The 22,887-nt window shown below is 32.9% G+C and overlaps 1 protein-coding gene across 1 annotated transcript; it reads right to left on the bottom strand.

Moving 5' to 3' along the window:
* Positions 1-2,530: 2,530 nt before the first annotated feature.
* LOC148621374 (putative serine/threonine-protein kinase DDB_G0267514) lies at positions 2,531-4,709 on the bottom strand. Its single transcript, XM_088574069.1, is given in 3 exon segments — positions 2,531-3,501; positions 4,333-4,568; positions 4,571-4,709. Coding segments are annotated over 3 exon segments (1,242 nt in total). The 3' UTR covers positions 2,531-2,634.
* Between the last annotated feature and the right edge of the window lie 18,178 nt (positions 4,710-22,887).

A 22,887-nucleotide genomic window follows, 5' to 3' on the forward strand; every position in this document is an offset into this window, starting at 1 on the left:
AGGGTAAGGGACATAACTCTTGAAATCAGTGATATGTTTGTATCATATTCAATTTCACCAAAACCTATCAAGAGTTCATTTGATACAGAATGAAAACAATCCAAGTTACTTTGATGCTTACATGAGATTGATGTTAGATACTTAACACAAACATTCCAATGATTTGTAAGAGTTATGTCCCTTACACTAGGTCTGCCTACTTTAAAGTATATTCAAAGACAACCAGTTGTCAAATTCATTGTGATGTTGTTGATTAAGATTAAGATAATATTAAGCTTAGGATTCAACCTGTTCCGGTCTTAATTGTTAATTGCCAGTCATTGGTAACAAAGCCAGTAGGTTATTCCTACCCTTAGGTTAGATACATGTATATCTCCTTGTAAGGGATACAGATTTTTTTTTGTCTGACGGTATTCATGTGCAATTAGAATATATTTGTAGAACCAGAAAATTAGGGTGATAATCTTGTCAACTGATGTACAAGACAACTTAATCTTGAAGAAAGTAATTTTAAAGGAAAAAAACTTAATTTGTATTCTGGTATTGTAACCTTATTATATATGTATGGAAATGGCTATTATTAGTATTTACAAAAAAAAATGTGCATTTTTAGCATGTAATTTTTGATTGTGGCTATAGAAATTCAAAGTTTGTCGCTAATATAGATGAAGATTTGTTAGAATACTTTTTAAAATTGCATATCCATTTGTCAAAGCCTGTTTTTTCCACCTCTCTTCTTTAAGTAGCTAATACAGCAGGTTCTTTAAACAATTTTTTTATTTCTCAGGAATCAGTTATTTAAAAAAATCATTGCTGTCTTTCAAGTATGAAAATCTAGTTGATTTGACTTGGGAGTTTAATATTTTGAAAAATTGGCGTAAAAAGAATTATTATAAGTTATATAAGTTTTGCTGAATTCAGTCGATGAAGTTACATAATCTGAAAATATAGGACAAATTATTGTTGTAGCTTGCTGTGTCAAACAATTGAAACTTTTTCTCTTTCATTTTGGAAGTGGTCATAATTGTCCTCACCTCATAAATGATAGGTTGCTTGTTGAATTTTCATGCATGCAAATGATGTGAGATAGCCACACCCATTTTTGTGCAGGTCACTGTAGGGCTGTATGTGCATTGTTCTGTTGTATAGAATAATGTAAATAAAAGGTTCTGTGGCAATGTTTGTCAATTGTCAATAAAATCATTGAACTGCCTGTTGTCTCTCCTTGTCTATATATAAGAATATATCTCCCTACACCCCAACAAAGTAAAGGAACACTAGAGAAGTGTTCCAAACAGTTATCAATTTGAATTTTTCCCACCAATTTCACTTGGCTAAAATCACTGCTATTCACTTCCTATTTATTGATTGGTAAATATTTATGATTAATGTGATGAGAAGCATGCATGAAATAATGATGAAAACAAATAATGAAAACCAATGGAACTGATCTTAAGATATTGACAGTCAAAAATAGCACCCCCCCACCCAAAAAAAAATATGTACGTTAGATTAGTAACTAGCAACCAAATATATATGGTCTCAACTAATCATACCTTACCATTTGATTTTTATAAAAGTAAGGTATGGTTATACCGTCAATAAGTGTCAATTTTTTTTTTAAATCTTGTGTTCATCAAGGAAATTATTTTCTTGAGCATAATTTGGTTTTATCTAAGTTTAATTATAGTGTAGGATAAATACACTGTTAATATAGTTATTGAATGTAAATGCAAACTAACTTACGGACAGGTTTAAAAATTTAGAAAAAAAAGGAGAAATTTAACAAAATTTGTAAATGTATATGGATAAAAAATCTGTAGTTTTGTTTGAAATTCAGTTTATTTGTGTAAGAAAAAAAGACAGATCTATATAATATGAAAAATGCAATGTGTGATCACAGTTTTAATTAGCATCATGTATTCTTCGAAATTTTGTTCGTGCTACAATTTTTTCAAGAATCAAAAGCCTCTAATCGCACGCAGCATTTTGATTAACCACCGAGCGGTGATTAAATTTCTGCGAGAGTTTTCCACCACTTCCCATTTTTCTACAGAACCAATTTCTTGGTATAAATTATTTTTTCCCTCCATGGTAAAATCGAGATTTTAACATGTTCGCTTGCATGTATAAAATCTTATATTGGAAAAAAAATAAACCACTCATTACCAAAGGAAATATCTATTATTTTTTTACACAAAAAATTGCCAATAAGTTTTTTAATGAATAAACTAAAATCATCCCTATATAACAGGACTGGAAACTTATTTAAACAAATATACCCCTTCGAAAGAGTAATCAAGGGAACCAAGGTTATAGCGGTAATCAAAAGAATGTAATCCAGGGACAAAGACCAGACATGGAAAACAGACATACACAACAAAGAACATAAAGTAACTAATATCATACATACAAAATAACAAAAGCAAATGAGCAACTTGGACTCCACTAAAAACTGGGAGCATGGACCAGGTGCACCGGTAGGGTGAGTGCCACAGATGAAAGGAAAGTTAACAATTCTGAATGAAAAGTCATCACGTTCGTCGTAAAGTTTGGTCAAAAGTTTTCCTTTACCATCGATTTCTAAGTGTAGGTCAAGATATGAGGCTGACGTCACAGTGTCTTTAGTATCCTTTATCTCAAGTTCTTTAACTGAGGGTAGTTCAGGTCATGAAATGGTTCATTTTCTGTAACTACCTCAAACGCTATCAAGGAAAATGAATAAATGTCTGCCATTTTTAATTCTTCCTGCTTAAGAAATTCACCGCGAAGAATTTCTGGTGCTGAATAGCGAGGGGTTCCGATGTTACGGACGACATCTGCACTCGACGACATAGATGTTTCTGCGTCGCTTTTCATTGTACTTAATCCAAAATCTGTAATTTTAGCAATAAGGCTTTCACCTTCTTCGTAATCTAGAAGAACATTCTGTGACTTCATATCACAGTGTGCTACATTAGACCCGTGTAAGCAGTCCAGTCCACATGCGGTTTGTTGAATTATCTGAATTTTTTCTTCTTCCGAAAATTCAATGTCCTCCTTGATATGCAGTGCCTCAAAAAGACTCATTTGCATAACCTCCATCACAATACAGAGCTTTGGAGAAACAACACATGCTCCTATAAACTTGGCGATATTCAGGTGGTCTAGTTCACAAAGCAACATGATTTCTTTGGTAAAATCCCTTAAACGTCGCTTGGAAACTCTTTGAACACGAAGCATTTTAGCTGCCACAACACTTGATTTCCATTTTGCGAAGAAAACATCTCCTAAACCTCCTGATCCAATTTTGCGTTTTAATTTTATTTCTGCGAACTCTATAATGTTTCCTCTGTATTCTCCTAACACATGAGCGGATGTTCTCGGGGGTTCTGTGTTTTTTGTTTCGCTCTGCCAATTGAGAACTTCTTCCATACGGTTGATAAGACCCATGGCAACATCATGGGCAGCCATCTTTTGTTCTTCTTTGATATTATAAGAATCAAAGTCAATTTCTTCAAACTACAAAATGAGTTTTTATAGATTTAATGGAAATGAAAGAATAATGTATGGACCAATAGAAAATGTATTTAAGCGAAAACGCTTCAGATTAATGTATTTTTAATTTGCATAATATATAGAGGACGAAGTCTTAGTACTGGTTATCAATACAAATTTGATCTTAGAAGCACTGAGAGCCCGAGGAAGTTAACCTCTAATACCACGTAAGGATCTTTATAGTTTCCCTGCAAGTTTCCTATCTTAAACAAAGTGTTTATCTATTTGCAGCTCTGAGCCTCACATCTTAAAATTTGTTAAATTATAAGAAAAAAATAGATGCAAAAAGTTTTGCATGAAGCATGATCATTTAAAAAAAATAAATATATATAAATTCGTCCTCTTACTGATTGCGCTAGCCTAATATCACGATATATACAAATAATATATAAACTAAGTAAAAAACTTTATAACATGATGTTACTTTACAAATGCATATTTGCAGTGCATACTTATATGAGATGTATCAGTCCCAGTTTATCATTGAGAAGTCTATCCGCGTTTGTTTTTTTTTATTTTGCTTGTATCAATTGGTTACCGTCGTTATTTCTTATTGGTTGCCACGTGCATCTGGTTTTTTAACTTTGCCTTCTTCCTTCGATTTCCGTATACAAAGGAGCAACCATTTGATTTTTATTGTGAGGGGGTGCTAGGATCAAATTTTGTATATTCAACTTTTTCAGTGCTAGAATATTTATTTTCAAAACCTGCCAGTCCACCTCATAATTAAATGGTCGTCCCCTTATGATTTCGCATTTTGATTACGACACACTTCCCTGCCTTTGAAACACTAACCGGTTGAGTTTTGATGTGGTGGTAAATATCTCTGGTTTCATTCGTCGTCCTACTCTTACGTGACGCTGGCATTGAACCTCTTGGTAAATCCACTCTACCTAAGTTCCTATTTAAAGGACTGTCAATGTAAGTTTTTGCGGATAATTTAGTCAATGCTATTGCAGAACCTACGGGTAACCCTGCTCTTTTAAGCCGACGGTTAGAATCGTTGTCTTTATACACTTTAGCATCCTTTGCGACATGTTTATGAACTGGTGTTATCGGTCGTCATTATCTCTAGACTTTGAAACCACCATACTTCCAACTGCTATTCCAACTCGCTCCACCGCTCGATTGCAACGGTTATTTTCGTAAGTCTTCTCGCCAGTAGAACTCATTTCGCCTTTAGAAACAACTGGAAGAGTTGATATTCACTTATTTATTTTGAAAATAAAAACAGTGAGACAGTAATTAGAACGAGGAATGGGATATTCATAAAGACTAGACCAAGAGTTGGTGCTTTTGATCGATATAACTCGAAAATCATAATAGATATTTGAAATTAGATTAAAAAATGGGGCAGATATTTTCATTAGGAATCCAAAAATAAAAAAAGTCGATCTTTATATTTTGTTTGTGTGTTCTCTTCGACTCGTACGAGATATCGGAATTTGCATTGAAAAATGCAGGTAGGGATTTTCATAAGGATACCAATAAAACACAATTTCGAAATTTAAAAAAAAAGTCTTTTTTGGTGTTGGGACCATTTCATCCCTTAAGACTCGTAAATCGTAAGAGATATCTGAAATCTGACTGCAATTCGCAGACATGCACGCAGTGATTTTCTTCGGAAATGGGACCCCCCCCCCCAAAAAAAAAAAAAAAAAAAAAAAAAAAAAAAATTAAAAAGTTGATTTTTTTGGGTGTTGGCCCAATTTTGTACCCTTTTAAATCCAAAACCATGAACGACTGACATCTAAAGCACATATAATCGAATTTAACAATATTGTAAAATCAGTTGTTCATCAACCGTATTTGCTATAAGCGCCGTTTTGGAAGAAGCAAGTTATCCACGTAAGATACTCATGATGACATAAATAGTATTGCGTTTACTCACATAATTCCATCTTCAGTTTTCTATTTATAGTACATACATAAGAAAAGTCAATGAATGTCCACCTATCAGGGACGGATTCAGATGATTATACCATAACGATCCATGAATTCATGTGTCAAATGTTTTCACAGAAGTTTCTGTTTAATATCAGTAACAGGTAGATGGTATATATAAAAATTTACATTTATAAAAAAGAAGGTTTAAGATCTTGGTGATTTTTTTTACAAATGTGAATATCGGGGTCGGTTCAAAAGTCAAAAGTTCATGGAATGAAATCTGGAAGAAAATCGGACAAAACACCAGTTTGATATCAATAAATGTCTCGAACGGCATCTACAATTGGCTATAGTCCTTTTGGAATCAAAAACCTGGCAATGGATGATCTGACATCAAATGATATTTTCTTAAATGTCAAAAGGACACGCACGTTAAGTCTACCTCATTAGCTTCTTGTAATCAACGCACTGACAAGTCTTACAATAACCTCAAGATATAATGTTCATCCATCATTTCCTACTTATCTGCATGTTTCGAATCAAGGAAAGGTTATTTTGTAGGGCTATCTGTGAATTCCCCGTTGGTGTAAGTTATCAATACCTGACGGTAAAATTTGAAAATGAGTTAAAAACGCTATAAAAAGATAAACGCAATCCTCATGAAATGACTTGCACAAAATATGGTTCCATGCACGTACTTGATGAATTGCTGCTTCCAAATGTATTACCGAAAGTCACTATTGTTGTTTTGTCTGCGATGGGGGATATAGTTCATTGTTATAAATACGAAGAATTCGTCTCAGGAAGCATTGTTACCACACCACATGACAATGTTGTGGTATTTAGTCGGAATGCGGAAATGTTCACTTTTTAAATTCCTTGGGCTATTCTATCGTCAACCGTCATTGGATCTGATGCCAATATGACAAATATAAACCAGGAAAATGACATAAACATCATTGATTTAATTTAATTTAATGGGCAAATATTTTGGATTTAATTATAAAAAGTTGATTAAATTATTTTTATTGTAATGAGACTGGATTTATTGTTGTACTGTACGATTAGATAAAACTAATTTATAATCTTTTTACAGCTTGCGTCATGTACATTCTTTGCAAACCTTTAACGTAATACGGTTCAAACTTTGTTTTAATATGCTTATTAAAGCTGAAGAGGAGGTGCAATATTTGATAAATGATCTGTTTAAGTTCCATTTAATTTCACATAATGATGTAGGGAACGATAATGCCCTTTTTCATTGAAGGTATTTCATTAAAGTTAATTCAAGTTAATTTCATTAAATTCCATACAGCAGTGCAGAAGGAGTAGTGGATATATGAAAAGTACCCTATGTGTAACGGAAGTACGGATGGATGCTATGACGTCGTAGTTACAGAAGAGCGGACTCTCCAATCACTCCTAAATCCAATTTTCAAATGAGGATACACTGTCGTCTGTTAACTGTCGTCACAATTATTCTCCTTCACAAAACCAAATTGAAATTAAGACTAGATTTCTGTTAATGTCGATCGTACCTATAACACAGGGCATTTTTCTGTCATCTTGCAAAATCATACAGACGTATGTATTTTCAACGAACTTATACAATTTGACATGATGTAAAAAATATGTTTGAATTATTTGAAATGAATAACTGACATAAAACTTTCTATGGTAAAATTTCAAACATGAATTTAGAAAAGTCGTTTTCAATGGAAAATAATTGGTGGAAAATGTTATAAAAATGTAAGAAAAAAGTTTTTATATATTACAAGAAAAAAAGTTCGCAGATAATCTGGTGTGTTACACAGAACCTTCTATAACATTGAAATATTTTATATGCAACATGCTAATATGTTCTTTTTGCAAGACTTAGAGCTGGTAAACACTGTATTTGAAAGATAATGATTTCCCTTGGATTTTTATGAAAAAGTATGATTCGTAAATGAAATTAAAGGTTAAATAAAAAATTACCCTTACCGAAAAAAATATAATAAAGAGAAAATATAGAAGCTTGAGTATCTAGGATAGCACTTCATTAAAAAGTCAAAAAATGATATAAAACAAATAAAGATATATCTTGCGAGGTGTAATAGTTCAAAGAAAATTTAAAAAAACTGACGGATATCACATCACAAAATATCCACAAAACTGCTCATAACATGCCCAGAATGGTAATTAAACCTTAACGTGTCCATAGATTACGGGTAAACACATTTGTTTGGTCGAACTATCAACACTATGGACGTCGTTTTTTCAAAGTGAAGATTTTAATCATAGGAAAACATATGATAAATGGTTTAAAAGGTGTTTATGTACAAGGATAGACATAGATGAATCTAAACTCCTAAGAGGCTTAAAGATTCACGACATACGACATGGAATGAAAAGCCGTCACAATTTTCGTAAAGTTTAGTGATAATCTACTTTTTACACGCCCAGACAGACATGTATATCAATCATAAAAACTGTTTCCAGAATTTCAGTTCATCTGACATATGCTGAAAACTTTTGTGTCGATTTTTTTATTCCTCGAAAATGATGAGTATTGTTTAAAAGTACGATATGTTTTTACGATAAGGTTCTTAAACAAACTTTTGTTTTAAAACTTGTCAGCATCTACCTGAAATGCATTGCATTCGAAATCACATCTAATCAATTGTTCTTACAAAATTGCTTTGGAAGCTATTTCGGTTTACCCATCGACTTTCACCACACATTATATACTTAATTGACAAAAATAACCGTTACATCAGAATTTCATCCCGGAGGTTTTCATCAGTCCCGCAATTAATCTTATGGAACTTACAATTGGGTCATGTTTTTTTTTCGACTAACCTTCGAATTCTGGTTCCATTGGTTTCCACTCCGGAGTTCATATATTGAATAAATGATTTATTTCAGCTAATGCTATACATTTGTTTTTGACTTAAAGATTTTGCAAACTCAGTCACAGTAAGTTTCATGTTGAAAGCATGTCCATATTTTTCGAAAATAATCATGACCCTTTAGAACTTTTTGAACATAACTGATTTTTTACAAACATAAAATATATTGGGCTTTGTAAAAAGGCAGATTGTTAACACACTCAATACTTCAATGTTTATTTTTTACATAAAAGTAATTCGATAAAAAATATCAAAAGGAAATAGGTCATGTTCTGGCAGGCATCTTAAAAACGAACTTATTATTTTAAGTCAATATCTCCATACATTATAGTCCATGGGTCCATTGTGCACCTCCCCCATCATCAACTTCATTGTGATTTTTAGGTACCTTTATACCTCCCATTACCGAATCAATTTGATTCTTTTTTCAGTATAACCCTATATGTGTAACCGAGTTGGTCAGAAGCCAAGATTTATGTGACTCAATTGTTTGAGCGTCTATCCTTGGACAGCGTGAACGAATAAACTAAACAAATGGGGGTATAATCATGTTGCCCAATGTTTCAGCGTTACAATGGTACCTAAGCAGTTGTGATAGCACCTCAGATTTTTGGGTAAAATGAAAAAAATGTACCCCTAACCACCGAAAAATCGCTTAAATTGACAAAAAAGATTCGTTAAAAGGAGGTATAAGGGTACCTTAAAATCATTTTTTTGGTTGATGAGTGGGGATGCACGGGGGTTATCTCACCCCACGTACTATTAATTTGCACTGCATTTTTTTCCAGTATCCAATATAAAGTGAAAACAAGTGCCGACAATCATAGTTTGAACATCGAATCTGAATCAATATTGACCAAGCTGAAAGAAAGTGTTTGATTGTCGACTCCTGTGTCCAGTGCATAGAAATAAAATGCGATGTGAACATCATAATTACCGCATTGTTTTTTTTTTTTTTGTTTTTTTTTAACAAAAGTGTTAATTAAAAAATGAAAAATCTATACATTTGACATTTTTAATATTTTTTTTTAATTTGACCAGTACCGATTACTTGTTAAAGTAAGTTTTGCAATCACTAAAGAAAATATTGACGTATACATTAAACATTTTTTTCTAAGTAACAATTTCGATTACAATAGTACCTTAAATGTTGTGAAATGGGCGATGCCGAATCGTTAAAAGGTTTGACAAAAGCTATTTTAAATATAATTGCTTAATATTGAATTTACGTAAATACATTTTCTTCACTGAAATAAAAGAAAAGTGGATGCCATGTAACCATTGTTTAATCTTAGTCAATTTACTATATACTGCGAAAGTACTTGAATTCGTGTATAAAGAGATGAGTACTGGATACGCAGACTAGGTACTGCAATACCTTACGGATGTAATGCCAACATCAAAAGTATAGGAAACTTTTCAAGCCAATATAACAATAGCATAAATGTGATGAATTTATTTGACAAAAATCCAAGACGGAAAGGAGTCATGGCCATCGCCACTTTACGTCACCTAAGTTACATGATATCTCCATAGATGGTCTCCTTTCTTTCATACAAAAAACTTCTCGTAATTCATCACATTAGAACCAAACTCTGTTTATATATCTCACTCTACTACACTTCGTTTACAAAACGAGTCTTGACACTCCTGTTTCTGACCCTATCTCATCATGATACAGGCTTGTTGCCATCATTTTAGATATTGGTTTCCTCAGACTCTTTAAACCAGTTTGTGTGAAAAGTCAAGATGAAGAAAAACGATCATTTCTTCCACTACCGTTTGTCAACCAAGATATAGATGCAATTAATATGGCTAACATCTTCAATCACAAAAACGTTACCAACAAAATTCCCCCATATTTCAAAGACAAATCCATACCAATTATTTCATATTCCTATACTTAACCCATTGCATACAAAATTTTCAATTATAAAAGGCTATTGCAGAACCTCGAGATTGGGGACTTTAAGGCTAAACCACCTGACTGTTCTTGCAAAAACTCTCCATTCAATTATGGTCCTTCCGGTCACGTCGTTACGGGAGATTTGTCCATGATCGAAAACGAATCTCTGCGTAATATCCTTTTTTCCTCAAGTACCGTGAACCACGCTCCATAAATTGGAATTTTAACTTTAAAGTTCTTATAGATGCCGTGGAGGACTACGCAAGAAAATGTATAAAATGAAAACAAGAAGACATTGATTCTCTGTCAAAGTGGTGGTCAATGAGTGCCAATGCTATATCAGTTTTCAAAGACCCCGATGTAGCAAAAACATTGTCTACTATACATGACAAATATGTTGTCGTTACAGCACACAAAGCCAAAAACAACGTTTTGTCTGCAAAACGTTTTACATCCAGTGTTTATTATCAGAGGTAGACGTAGAAAATAATAGTAGTGATAAGACTTATATTGCTACGACACTCTGCAAAGAAGAGATTGTGGAAAACCATAAATATGTGCTGTCCACTTTTTGGTCTCTCTCCCAAGAACGATGATTGTGATTTACCGTCTATGTAGCCTAAACTCCACAAGAATCCACACAAACAACGTTACATAGCTGGGTCTGCAAAATGTACCACCAAACCTCCTTCAAAACTTTTAACTTCTATACTCACAGCCATCAAAGAGGTTATGCAGTCCTACCACAACACTTGTTACTCCCGTAAGTGGTATTAATTCAATGTGGATCCTAAAATATTCGAAAGACCTTTGGAGACAATCAGTTCAAGACTATTATCAGAATATAATAGCATTAAAACCTATGATTTTTCAACACTGTATACTTTTATTCCCCATACTCAGTTAAAATCCCGACTTAAAAACATTATACATCGTTGTTTTTCAAAAAAAAAAAAAAGATGGCACACCTAGATACAGATATATATATATTTTTTGGTAGAGATTCCTCATACTTTGTTAGAAATAATTCCAAATCATCTTCCAAATATACAGAGGAAGATGTTTACAAAATGCTGTATCGACAACATGTTTGTTCAGTGTGGTGGACCTGTTTTTCAACAAACGATCGGCATTCCAATGGGAACAAATTGTGCTTCTCTACATGCTGACCTATTCCTTCACTCTTATGAGACTGAATTTATAGCTGATCTGATCTGAAAGAAAGATCATTTAATCTCAGTTTCCGCTATATATATGACATATTATGTTTACACATTCCTAATTTTGGGGATTTGATATATCGTATCTATCCAAAAGAACTTGAGATAAAGGATACCACAGACACTGTGAAGTCAGCCTCATATCTTGACCTACACTTAGAAATCGATAGTAAATGAAAACTATTGACAAAACTTTACGACAAACGTGATGAATTTTCATTTAGAATTGTCAACTTTCCTTTCATCTGTGTCAACATCCCTTCAGCGCCTGCGCATGGATTGTTCATATCACATCTCATACGTTATGCCAGAGCTTGCCGAAACTACACAGACTTTTTGAATTGCGCGAGAATTCTAACTAATAGGCCTCTTGAACAGGGTTAGGTTGCTACAAGATTGAAGTCATCACTACAGGAGTTTTATGGTCGTCATCATGAACTCGTTGATCGTTACGGTGTATCCATCTGCACCATGAAAACTGATTTATTCAACGGGTCATAGTTTTCCTTTCCTCGTTTGTCTACCCCGGACTTGACTTTTTATTACCAACTCGGGGGTGTTTCTAGAAAAGCAGAGGACGCTTACCCTACCGGTGCACCTGGTCCATGCTCCCAGTTTTTAGTGGAGTCCAAGTTGCTCATTTGCTTTTGCTACTTTGTATGTATGATTTTAGTTGCTTTATGTTCTTTGTTGTGTATGTCTGTTTTCCATGTCTGGTCTTTGTCCCTGGATTACATTCTTTTGATTACCGCTATAACCTTGGTTCCCTTAATTACTCTTTAAGACATTAAAACGGGATGGCTAGCTTTAAAAATGATACTGCACATATGTTTGTAACTTTTGCCCTATATGTACTTCCGGCAGTCCTTTGAAAATTATTCTAAAATTGCTTATTTTAAGACATGTAAGATACAAATACTTACAAATTGAAAACATAACCATGCATTTTAAAGATTCGTTACTTGTAATAATATGTAATTTTTGTAGTTGTAGTGAAATCAACTATTAGTCTTTGAGAAAAGTGGAATTTGTACAGCCATTATGTCACTTTAGAATTTCTTCTTAATCATTTTAACTATTGATTGTAGTTATGTATATTTATGGAATCAATAATACATGGAATCAAAAGTACATTGTAATAAAAAATAATCATTTATACGGTAAAAATTCCTATAAGGGGAAACTTAGTATAAAGCTAAAAAATAAACTTGTACATCATAAACAAAAAGATACGGCATACTTGTACTGTTGTTGAACAAAAAATGTCGACAAGGAAAATGGGGAAAATCTAACTACACAAATATAAATTTACTGGGTTCATTACAAACTAAAATAGTTATGACAAAAAACACAAGGGGGGAAGAGCCAAGCCGTTTCACAAAGCTGGCAGTATACATATATAGGAAACATTGTGTATTTTTCTTAATCCTTGCTCTTTTCTTTGCTTTTTCACTTGTATTGCTGGTTTCTGTAATTAAACTCTTTCAGACGTTCGTCTATCTATTATATGTAGTATATGAAGTACCATACCAACAGTCATGTTACGGACCTTGAACCACTTCAAATAAACAGATGTGTAGTTTTTTTAAACATAGATATACTATAATTTGATATATTAGTCCTTTGACATTGATTGGTACAAATAAATAAAAATAAGATAGCAAAAACTGAAATTCAACCATTTCATACGTTCACACCCAAAGTGTTTCACTAATTCAGTACTAAAAAAAAAATATATGCATATGTAGCATACATAGCATATATTATTGTACAACTAGTGCCAAATCAAGCATTGCTCAAAGCTTTGTAAACTTCGCTTACTTACAGTGAAGTCTGTCTTTCTATTAATTGTAATACATATATGTGTACAGATTGAACTCGTGTTCACATAAGTAGACGAAAACTTAAATAATCGCTGTACTCGTAGATATACACATACTTTAAGAATTCAGTAAGACCGATGCGTTGTTGCACGAGTTGCTCCGCGGAAAAATTGAAAAAATACAATTTAGATATAGCACACAACGAATACAATAAAAATTAATCCATGAATTCTTTTTCGTGAGGTTTAATGTCTTTTTTTCAGTCTGTGTATGCAGTTCTTTTCATGCAACAACGCAAATATCGGTTAAAAAATATCAAAGCGTCAATAATGGGATACAAATGCGTCAAAATCCTGCGTGGGTAATTCGCAAGCGGCATCCTTCATATTGCAAGTGCGTATTATACTGTAATGATCTTGCAATAATAATGAAGATCCCCGACACGAGTCACAATGGGTTTTAATAGTTCACGCTCGGGCAGTATCATTCATTTGAACAAAGTGTCACAATGTTGATAATTTAAGAAACGAGGAACATTATCAGAAAGAGACAAATTAAATCAAGATAATAAAAGAACATCATAAAACATAGCTATAGGAGTCGCACTATTTCCCCATCGTGAGATAAATTAACTAACTTAATATTTCGAAGATTTAAATTGACTTCTTCGTCATTAAAACACATGGAGAAGGTTCCTACTAGATGATAGTGTGAAAAAAAGGAGATGATATGGAAAGTTACCACCAACTGGTTAAAGGTATGATCAAACTTAAACCTATTTGCAAAAACATTGCCGAGGGAAGCGCTTTGATATAGACAAGTTAAACGACATCAGAATAAATAAAGATGTCCCAGTCAAGCTGCAAAAAAGGTTCCAATTGATACAAAATTTGAAAGAAGACACAGTAGATGAAAAGTGGGGGGAAATATCAAAGATCATAACATCATATAGGCTATAAGCTGAATAACAAAAAAGAAGGATTGGATAACACTTGAATGGAATAGAAAACAGAAGAAAGGCCAAGAAGAAAGTCAATCATGTCATTCCTCAATGGCTCAAGGGAAAATTTCAAAAGGAATATAGTGACATCATAAAGATGTTAAAAATGCATAAAACTGATAAAATGAATTACAACGACAGCCTTGCAGAAAAAAAAGCACTTGGAAGTTGAAATAGAATGGAGCAAAGCACGATCTTTAAAATCACAAAAGGGATTGCGGAAAACGTCTAACATACCTATTAAAGATAAACTTGAAAAATCATTAACATCTGAGAATGACCAGGAAGGAATCTCGGTGGAGCATTTCAGTGAAGTTTTAAATCGACCACCACCTCCTTAAGAACCTAACGTTTCTGAGCCTGAGCATGAAATCAAAATCAACATTAATATTGAGCCACCAGAAATTCCTGACAACCAAAAAAGATTGAAAAATGATCAAGCACCAGGCAGCTACAATGTAGAACTTTTCAATATTGATACCAACTTGAATGAAAAAGTTTTATATCCGTTTTCAAAGACATCTGGAATTGAGCTGTTATATCTTGTTTGGAATAAAAGAACCATCTTTAAAATACGAAACAATGAGCATAAAATGATTACAGCAACTGGAGAGGAATCACATTTCTATATGAACAAAGTAAGATAATGTTAGAAATCATCATGAAGCGAATTTCAGAAGCCTTCGGCAACACTATCAGGAAAGAATACGTAGGACTCCCCAGTGAAAAGGGTTGTACTGACCAGAAAAGTCCATTCATAGCATCCACAGAATCAGCCTATGGAAATTAGTAAAATGTTATGTTATTCCACAACACCTCAATAATCTGATAAAGGCATATTATGATAACTTTCAATGCACTTTTGGAAATTCAGAGGTAGTCTTCCAGCTAACAACAGAAGTTAGTCAAGGATGCGTCATGTCATCTACCTTAACTATCATTGCCATCGACTGGTTCTTACGACAAACGTCTGGCACCCATCAGATGGATAAACTTTTCAACCTTAAAGATCTTGATTTTCTTGATGATCTTAACTTATTTTCGCACACTCAAATTTTTACCACCCAAATTGGCTTACGAATCAACATAAGACAATCTGAAGTCATGGTCCTCAGCAATTCTAAATTATCAATAGTAGTACTAAATGGACAAACACTACCTCAAGCAGATACATTTACATAACTTAGCAGGAAGAGTAATCGAGGGGACCAAAGTTATAGCGGTAATCAAAAGAATGTAATCCAGGGACAAAGACCAGATATGGAAAACAGACATACACAACAAAGAATATTAAGTCACTAAAATCATGCATACAAAGTAACAAAAGCAAATAAAAATTCTGACTTCACTAAAAACTGGGAGCATGGACCAGGTGCACCGGTAGGGTAAGTTAGAGAAGTAAGTGGTGTTACAATTGACATTAAATGACGTCTATCAAAAGCAAGAGCTGCATTCAATGAATGTATGAATGTTTTTAAACCTAGGCAGGACACCACACGCATCAAACTGAAGCTGTTCAAAAATTCTGTTATACCTACCATTTTGTATGGTGCAGAGTGCTGGCGAATGACTGAGGCTGACCGACACAAACTCTCAACCTTTCATACAAAGTGCCTTAGGAGGATCTTTTGAATAATATTTTTGCCAAATAAGGTCACTAATAAAGACCTCCTCCATATGTGCAATCATGAAGACATGAGCAATATCAATTTGGAGATGAATGATAAATAGAACACTTCTTGAAATAAAATGAACACGACCTCATTAAGGTACCAGTATCGTATTGCATATCCCTGAGCAGGTGTACGTCAAAACATGGATGCTATAAAAATATAGTGCATTTTCTTTTTGCCTCTCTACAAACTAATATTTTGTCAAAAGATATGAACAATGAATTATAAAATAGAGCAAACATCACACTGTAAGATGAAGAACTTTTTTAACAGAACATCTAACATAATATCATAAAAATGTTCCACTGAAAAGGTTGGTTTGGTGAGTGCAAAACGAAAGTGAAAGTAGGGAAAATGGCTATTTATAGTTCGAGACTACTTTTCTGTCCGATCTTCGTGGACTCACCCTATTTTCTTTGCGGGAAATTATTTTTTCACATGTCCTTACAAATGCTACATAAGCGAAAGTTTTATTGAATCAATTTACATATTTTTTAAAAAATCCTAAAAATATGCACTTCACTATAGAAGTCTATGGGAAAATTAATACGATACTGAGACCTTAAAACAGCACTTTTCTGGACACCAAGGGGAAAGGACGCAGAGGTAGACCCAAGATCACATGACGACGTACTATTAAGCCGGAAACTGAACCACTCATGTTGAAATTTACAGAAGATGGCCAATGACAGGCAAAAGTGGCATACCTTAGTTGCTGTTACATATGCCATTGGGTGTAATTGGAAGCAAGTAAGTAAGTATAAAACACAGAACAGTACCTATTATATGATTAAACTCGCCGGAACATTTCATTTTTAACTTGATATAACACAGCAATAAATAATGCGAAAAAAATATATATCATCGTATTTAGAAATTACTAGAAGATTAGAAAGGAAAAAGACTTGACATGATGCACTGTGATTTATAATAGAAATATCGTAGTGAATCATATGAACTTATTAAGGAATTAGGCATTGATAGCAGTACACCAGATAATGCAAGATACAAACGTACTACTTTTGACAAAGTTGAAATCTAAACAACCATAAGTGTCATGTCTTCTCTCAACATCGAAATAAAATGTGAGGACTTACCTTACTTGTACTGGATTCCCAAACTTCATAAGTATCCATCCAAAGAAAGGCATATAGCTTGATCTTCATCTTGCTCCACGAAAAAGATGACGAAAATTCATCTTACTTCAAAACCTAAAATCCTGCAGTTCTTTTTGGTAATTGGTTTTCTTCATAATTTCTACTTCTCAACTCTTTACACAAGATGTCCCACGACAAATTGAAATCTCGTTTAAAACAACGTATTCTTAAATATTTTGCTCATTCGAGAAATTATGCATTTCTTGTTTACACATCTACATTTCTTCCTAAAACATCGCAGAAGGGTATAGTGTGCTACACAGAAAAGCAGGTTTGCAGCATGCTTGATTTCTTCATTGATAACATATTTGTCACATTTGTAGGAGCTATTTTTAAGCAATAAGTTGGCATTCCAATAGGCACTAACAGGGGTCCTCTCCTATCCGACTTGTTTTTATATTTATATGAAACTGAATTTCTTCCGAATCTCGTAATGAATGAAAATATTAAAGATGTCAATTCTTTTATTCCTCATGCAGATATATGAATTATATATTGTCCATTAACAACCCTTCTTTTTGGGAAATGAACGGTTACCTTCAATATATCCACCAGAGCTCGAAATAAAGGAGACTATAGAAACTGTTTGTTCAGCATCTTTTTTGGACATAAATCTTCAATTCGACAACAGTTGCCATCTCAGCACTACGATTTGTGAAAAAACAGACGACTTTAATTTTGAAATTATAAATTTTTCTCATCTGCGCGGTAATAAACCTCCTTCTCCTGCATATGGTGTTTATCTTTCACAATCGATTCACTACAGTATAGCAAATACTAACTACTCTAACTTCCTTGAACGCTATAAGTATCTGCGCAAGAGACACCTGAATCTGGGTATGAGGATATGCGTCTCAAAAGACCTCTTACCAAATTTATTTTTGTCAAATATATATCAATCGTTGGTTGAAAAATACTCAATTTCTTCTAAAACAATGAGTAATGATTGCTTTTTTGTAAATTACTCTTTATGAGTGCTGGTATGACCACTGATTCACAAATTATGCCTCAATATCATGCAAATGCTATTTAATCACCACCTGTATTTTCACGCCGCAATGGAAGAGGGAGCTGTAAAACCTTGATTTAACCCACTAATTTGGTTGAATGCCTCTTCCAAGTAAGGACTTGTAAAACGTTTGTATACAGCTACAATGGATTAGCTAGCACTGTAGGCTACTGGAAGAATGTCTTCTGAAACCTTGAAAATCCACATCTGATTATACCACTTAAAGAGTAATCAAGGGAACCAAGGTTATAGCGGTAATCAAAAGAATGTAATCCAGGGACAAAGACTGACATGGGAAACAGACATACAACAAAGAACATAAAGTAATAAAAATCATACATACAAAGTAACAAAAGCAAATGAGCAACTCGGACACCACTAAAAACTGGGAGCATGGACCAGGTGCACCGGTAGGATAAGCGTACTCTGCGTTTCTAGAAACACCCGCCGAGTTGCTCGTAAAAAGTCAAGTTTTGGGTATACGAAAGATAAAAGGACATCTATAACACGTTTTCATGGCGCAGATGGATACACCGTAACGATCAACGAGTTCATGATGACGACCATAAAACTTCTGTAGTGATGACTTCAATCTTGTAGCAATATAATCCTGCTCCAGAAGCCTATTTATTAGAATTCTATCAAGATACAAAGTCTGCGTAGTCTCGGCAAGCTCTGGCATAACGTATGAGTTGTGATATGAACACTCCATACGCGCAGGTGCTGAAGGGAGGTGCTGAAAGGATGTTGCCACAGATGAAAGGAAAGTTGACAATTCTGAATGAAAAGTCGTCACGTTTGTCATAAAGTTTGGTCAATAGTTTTCCTTTACCATCGATTTCTAAGTGTAGGTCAAGATATGAGGCTGACTTCACAGTGTCTGTAGTATCCTTTATCTCAAGTTCTTTTGGGTAGATGCGATGTATCAAATCCCCAAAATTAGGATTGGTTAAAGATAAAATGTCATCAATATAGCGGAAACTGAGATTAAAGGATCTATTTAAACGATATTCTTTCTTTTGGATCAGATCAGTTATAAAGTCAGCCTCATAAGAGTGAAGGTATAGGTCAGCAAGTAAAGGAGCACAATTCGTTCACCTTGGAATGCTGACCGTTTGTTGAAAAACGCGTTCACCACACTGGACAAATATGTTGTCAATTAAAAATTCCAACATTTTGTTAAGATCTTCTTCTGTATATTTGGAAGATGATTTGGAATTATTTCTTACAAAGTATGAGGTATCTCTACTAAGAACTATATATTTGCATTTTGAAAAACAACGATGTATAATGTTTCTAAGTGCGGATTTTAACTGAGTATGGGGAGTAGAAGTATACAGTGTGGAAAAATCATAGGTTTTAATGCTAATATATTCTTATAATAGTCTTGAACTGATTGTCTCCAAAAGATCTTTCAAATTTTTCAGGATCCACATTGAGTTGATACCACTACGGGAGTAACAAGTGTTGTTACAAGGGCTTTGTCTGCTGGTACGACAACCTATTTGTCTTGTATAGTAGACAATGTTTTTGCTACATCAAACATTACTACAACGGGGCCTTTGAAAACTGATGTAGCTTTATCATAGTAACTTTAAGTTCATCTTTGACCGCCGCTATCAGTGAAGTTATAAGAAGCTTTGAAAAGAGTTAAGTCGTGCATTTGGCAGACCTAGCAATATACCTCTTTTTGTAATAGTATGTCGTTAGGCTCCTTGTTGGCTGGCACGTCGAAGAATTTGTCATAAAGATCCGAGAAAGTCCTGTGGACCTGTTGATTATAAAAAATATAGTTGATTTTGGAAGTCGTTGCCGTTCTGGTGTTCCGAAATTGGAGGAGCATACAAAGACTTCATGGAAATTATGCAATTAGAGAGTGTTTCGACCTCTTCTTTTTCTTTTAAGCTCATATTGTTTTACATGTTTTACAACTTCATTCATCAAAATTTTGATTTTATATTGCCAGTTGATGTGCTGGGGTTCACTGTATGAATGGCCTTTTGCTGGCGTATCTTGTCGAGCAGCATTATCAACGATACTAAGGTCACTAATGATGATATGTCCACAGGATTATACTTAAAGGGCGAAGAGGAACAGACACACTCAGTCAAGTGGTCATACTAAATTTGGAAAAAAAGTTTTACTTTGTCGATTCTGTTTAGAAGAAATGGGTAAATACATACATGTAAAACTGTGTATGGCAGGATAGATAAAAATATTTATTTCATAGGATTATATTTAAAACCAACAATTAATTTAAGTGTACGAAAATGAATTATTCAAGTTATTATCTCTAGCATGATTATTGTGTTTGATAATCTTGGAACGCACTTAAGATAAAAAAAAACAACATTTAAACGAAGAATACTAAAGATGTATTATAAAAGGAAATACCAATACAGGATTAAATTAATCAAAATTTATATCAGTTGTTGCTTTTACTCACTTTTTTTTCTTTTTCAGTTTTCTTTTTTTTCTCGCTTATTTCGGTTTTTTGTACCCGCTTGATATACCCGTTTACCCTACCCTTGTATCTGTATCATTCTCCCAGTTTGTAGTGTTTATTATGTGTGTCTGTTTTCCCAACTGGTCTTTGTCCCTGGATCACATTCTTTTTGATTTCCGCTAGAATCTTAATTCCCTTGATTACTCTTACAATAGTAAAAGCACGTGATTCAAGTGCCTGAACTGAACAAATATGTTCGATAATTCATTTCCTATGTTGATAACATCAAACATATATTTTACAGCATTTGTACAAGTATGCTATAAGTATGTATTAACTATGATCATTTCGTTCATCTTGTGCTACATTTGTGAGGGGTATGTGTTGCAATTTCTTCCTCTAATGGCCTTGAAATTATTCAGATATGTATCACTCGGGTTTATTGGAAGGCAAAACACTACGCAAATAAACTGTACCTTTCAAAAGCTTTTGTGAATTTGGTTTTTCAAACAATTGCTAATAATGGATGAAATAGAAGAACATCTGAATGAGCGTGAATTACTTTGAGTTTGTACATTGAAAATATGTAAATAAATGCGATATTTCGATTGTGTATGGGGTACAAATTTTGTATTTCCTGGAAAACATTAGTGTGACCGCAACTTTCTGTGACATTCTGCTACTACCTGTGATTATACGTATATCCAAAGATTACTTAACTTCGTTTGCAATCTAATTACATTTCTATCTTATAACTGCATCTAGGATCTCACAAAGTTTTTTTTTCGAAATCCTCGGAATTTTACCATTATACATGTATAAAAATACTTTACACTTATCAAAACTGAAATCTAATTGGCTGGCCGAAAATTTAAAAATCAATTGAGTTTTAGTTCATACATGCTGTGAAAAGGTCGAATTTTATCTAGATTGCAACGAATTTTAATCTATTTAAAAGAGTTGTCAATTTTGATGATATTGATGACGATGAAAAATATTCATACATATGGCAAGCCAAAGTGGACAAAAATAAGTATTTTTTAATATTAAAAAATGATTTTTTTAATATTACAAATTCATTTTCTAATATTACAAATTATATTTCTAATATCATAAAACTCTTTAATATTATAAAATCGACTGAATTTCTAATACTAAAAAGCGACTTTTTAATATTAGAAATTGATTTTCTAATATTAGAAAATGGACTTCTTGTATTCAATTACGATTTTTTAATATTAGAAAATCATTTTGTAACATTAAAAAATGTGACTAATTTTGCAATATTGCAAAGTGATTTTCTAATATTACAAATTCAATTTGTAATATTACAAAATGTGTGATGTTTTACAATATTACTAAATCAGGAATTTGTAATATTACAAATTCATTTTGTAATATTACAAATTAGATTTCTGATATCACATTACTCTTTTTTAATATTATAAAATCGACTGAATTTCTAATACTAAAAAGCGACTTTTTAATATTAGAAATTGATTTACTAATATTAGAAAATAGATTTGTCGTATTCAGTTACAATTTTTTAATATTAGAAAATCATTTTGTAATATTAAAAATTGTGACTGATTTTGCAATAATGCAACGTGATTTTCTAATATTACTAATTCATTTTCTAATATTACTAATTCATTTTCTAATATTACATATTAAATTTGTAAATATTACAAAATGTCTGATGTTTTATGATATTACTAAATCAGGAATCTGTAATATCAGAAAATGAATTTTTAATATTACGAAATGAATACCTAATATTAAAAAATCTTTTCTAAAATTAATAAAATGATTTCGTAATATTAGAAATTCATGTTCTAATATTACAAAATATTGATTTTTGTCCACTTTGTCTTGCAATACATACAGTTTTCTAAAAAAAAACATTCCTAAAGTCAGAAATAAAACACTAAATATGCTTTATTGTTAACTATACAGGTATTGTTTGAGCACAGATTTATTGTGTAACAGTTCACATTACTATATTGATAAGATGATGATAGGTAAAGACAAAAGGATTAATAACATCAAGTTATTTAGATTTCAATGTAGCTTTGACAATGTAAATAATTAACGAACTGAGTGTCAAATGAAAGTACAGCATTGAGAGCCAAATAATGGTACTACCATTTGATTTTTAATGGGGGCTAGCCTAAAATCAAATTTAAAAATATAAGGCAGGAATGAAAATTTCAAACAAAACAAAAAGGCAGGATCTTTTATTGTCCTAATATATATCTTTTTTTTTCATAACAAATAAGGCCTACATTTTATAAAAATAAATTGACAGGATAGAAAATTTGATCAAATGGCATTCCAG

Source organism: Perna viridis, chromosome 3, assembly GCF_037379345.1.
Source record: "Perna viridis isolate PV_CMFRI_1.1 ecotype Kerala chromosome 3, ASM3737934v1, whole genome shotgun sequence".
In the NCBI taxonomy this organism is placed as follows: Eukaryota; Metazoa; Mollusca; class Bivalvia; order Mytilida; family Mytilidae; genus Perna; species Perna viridis.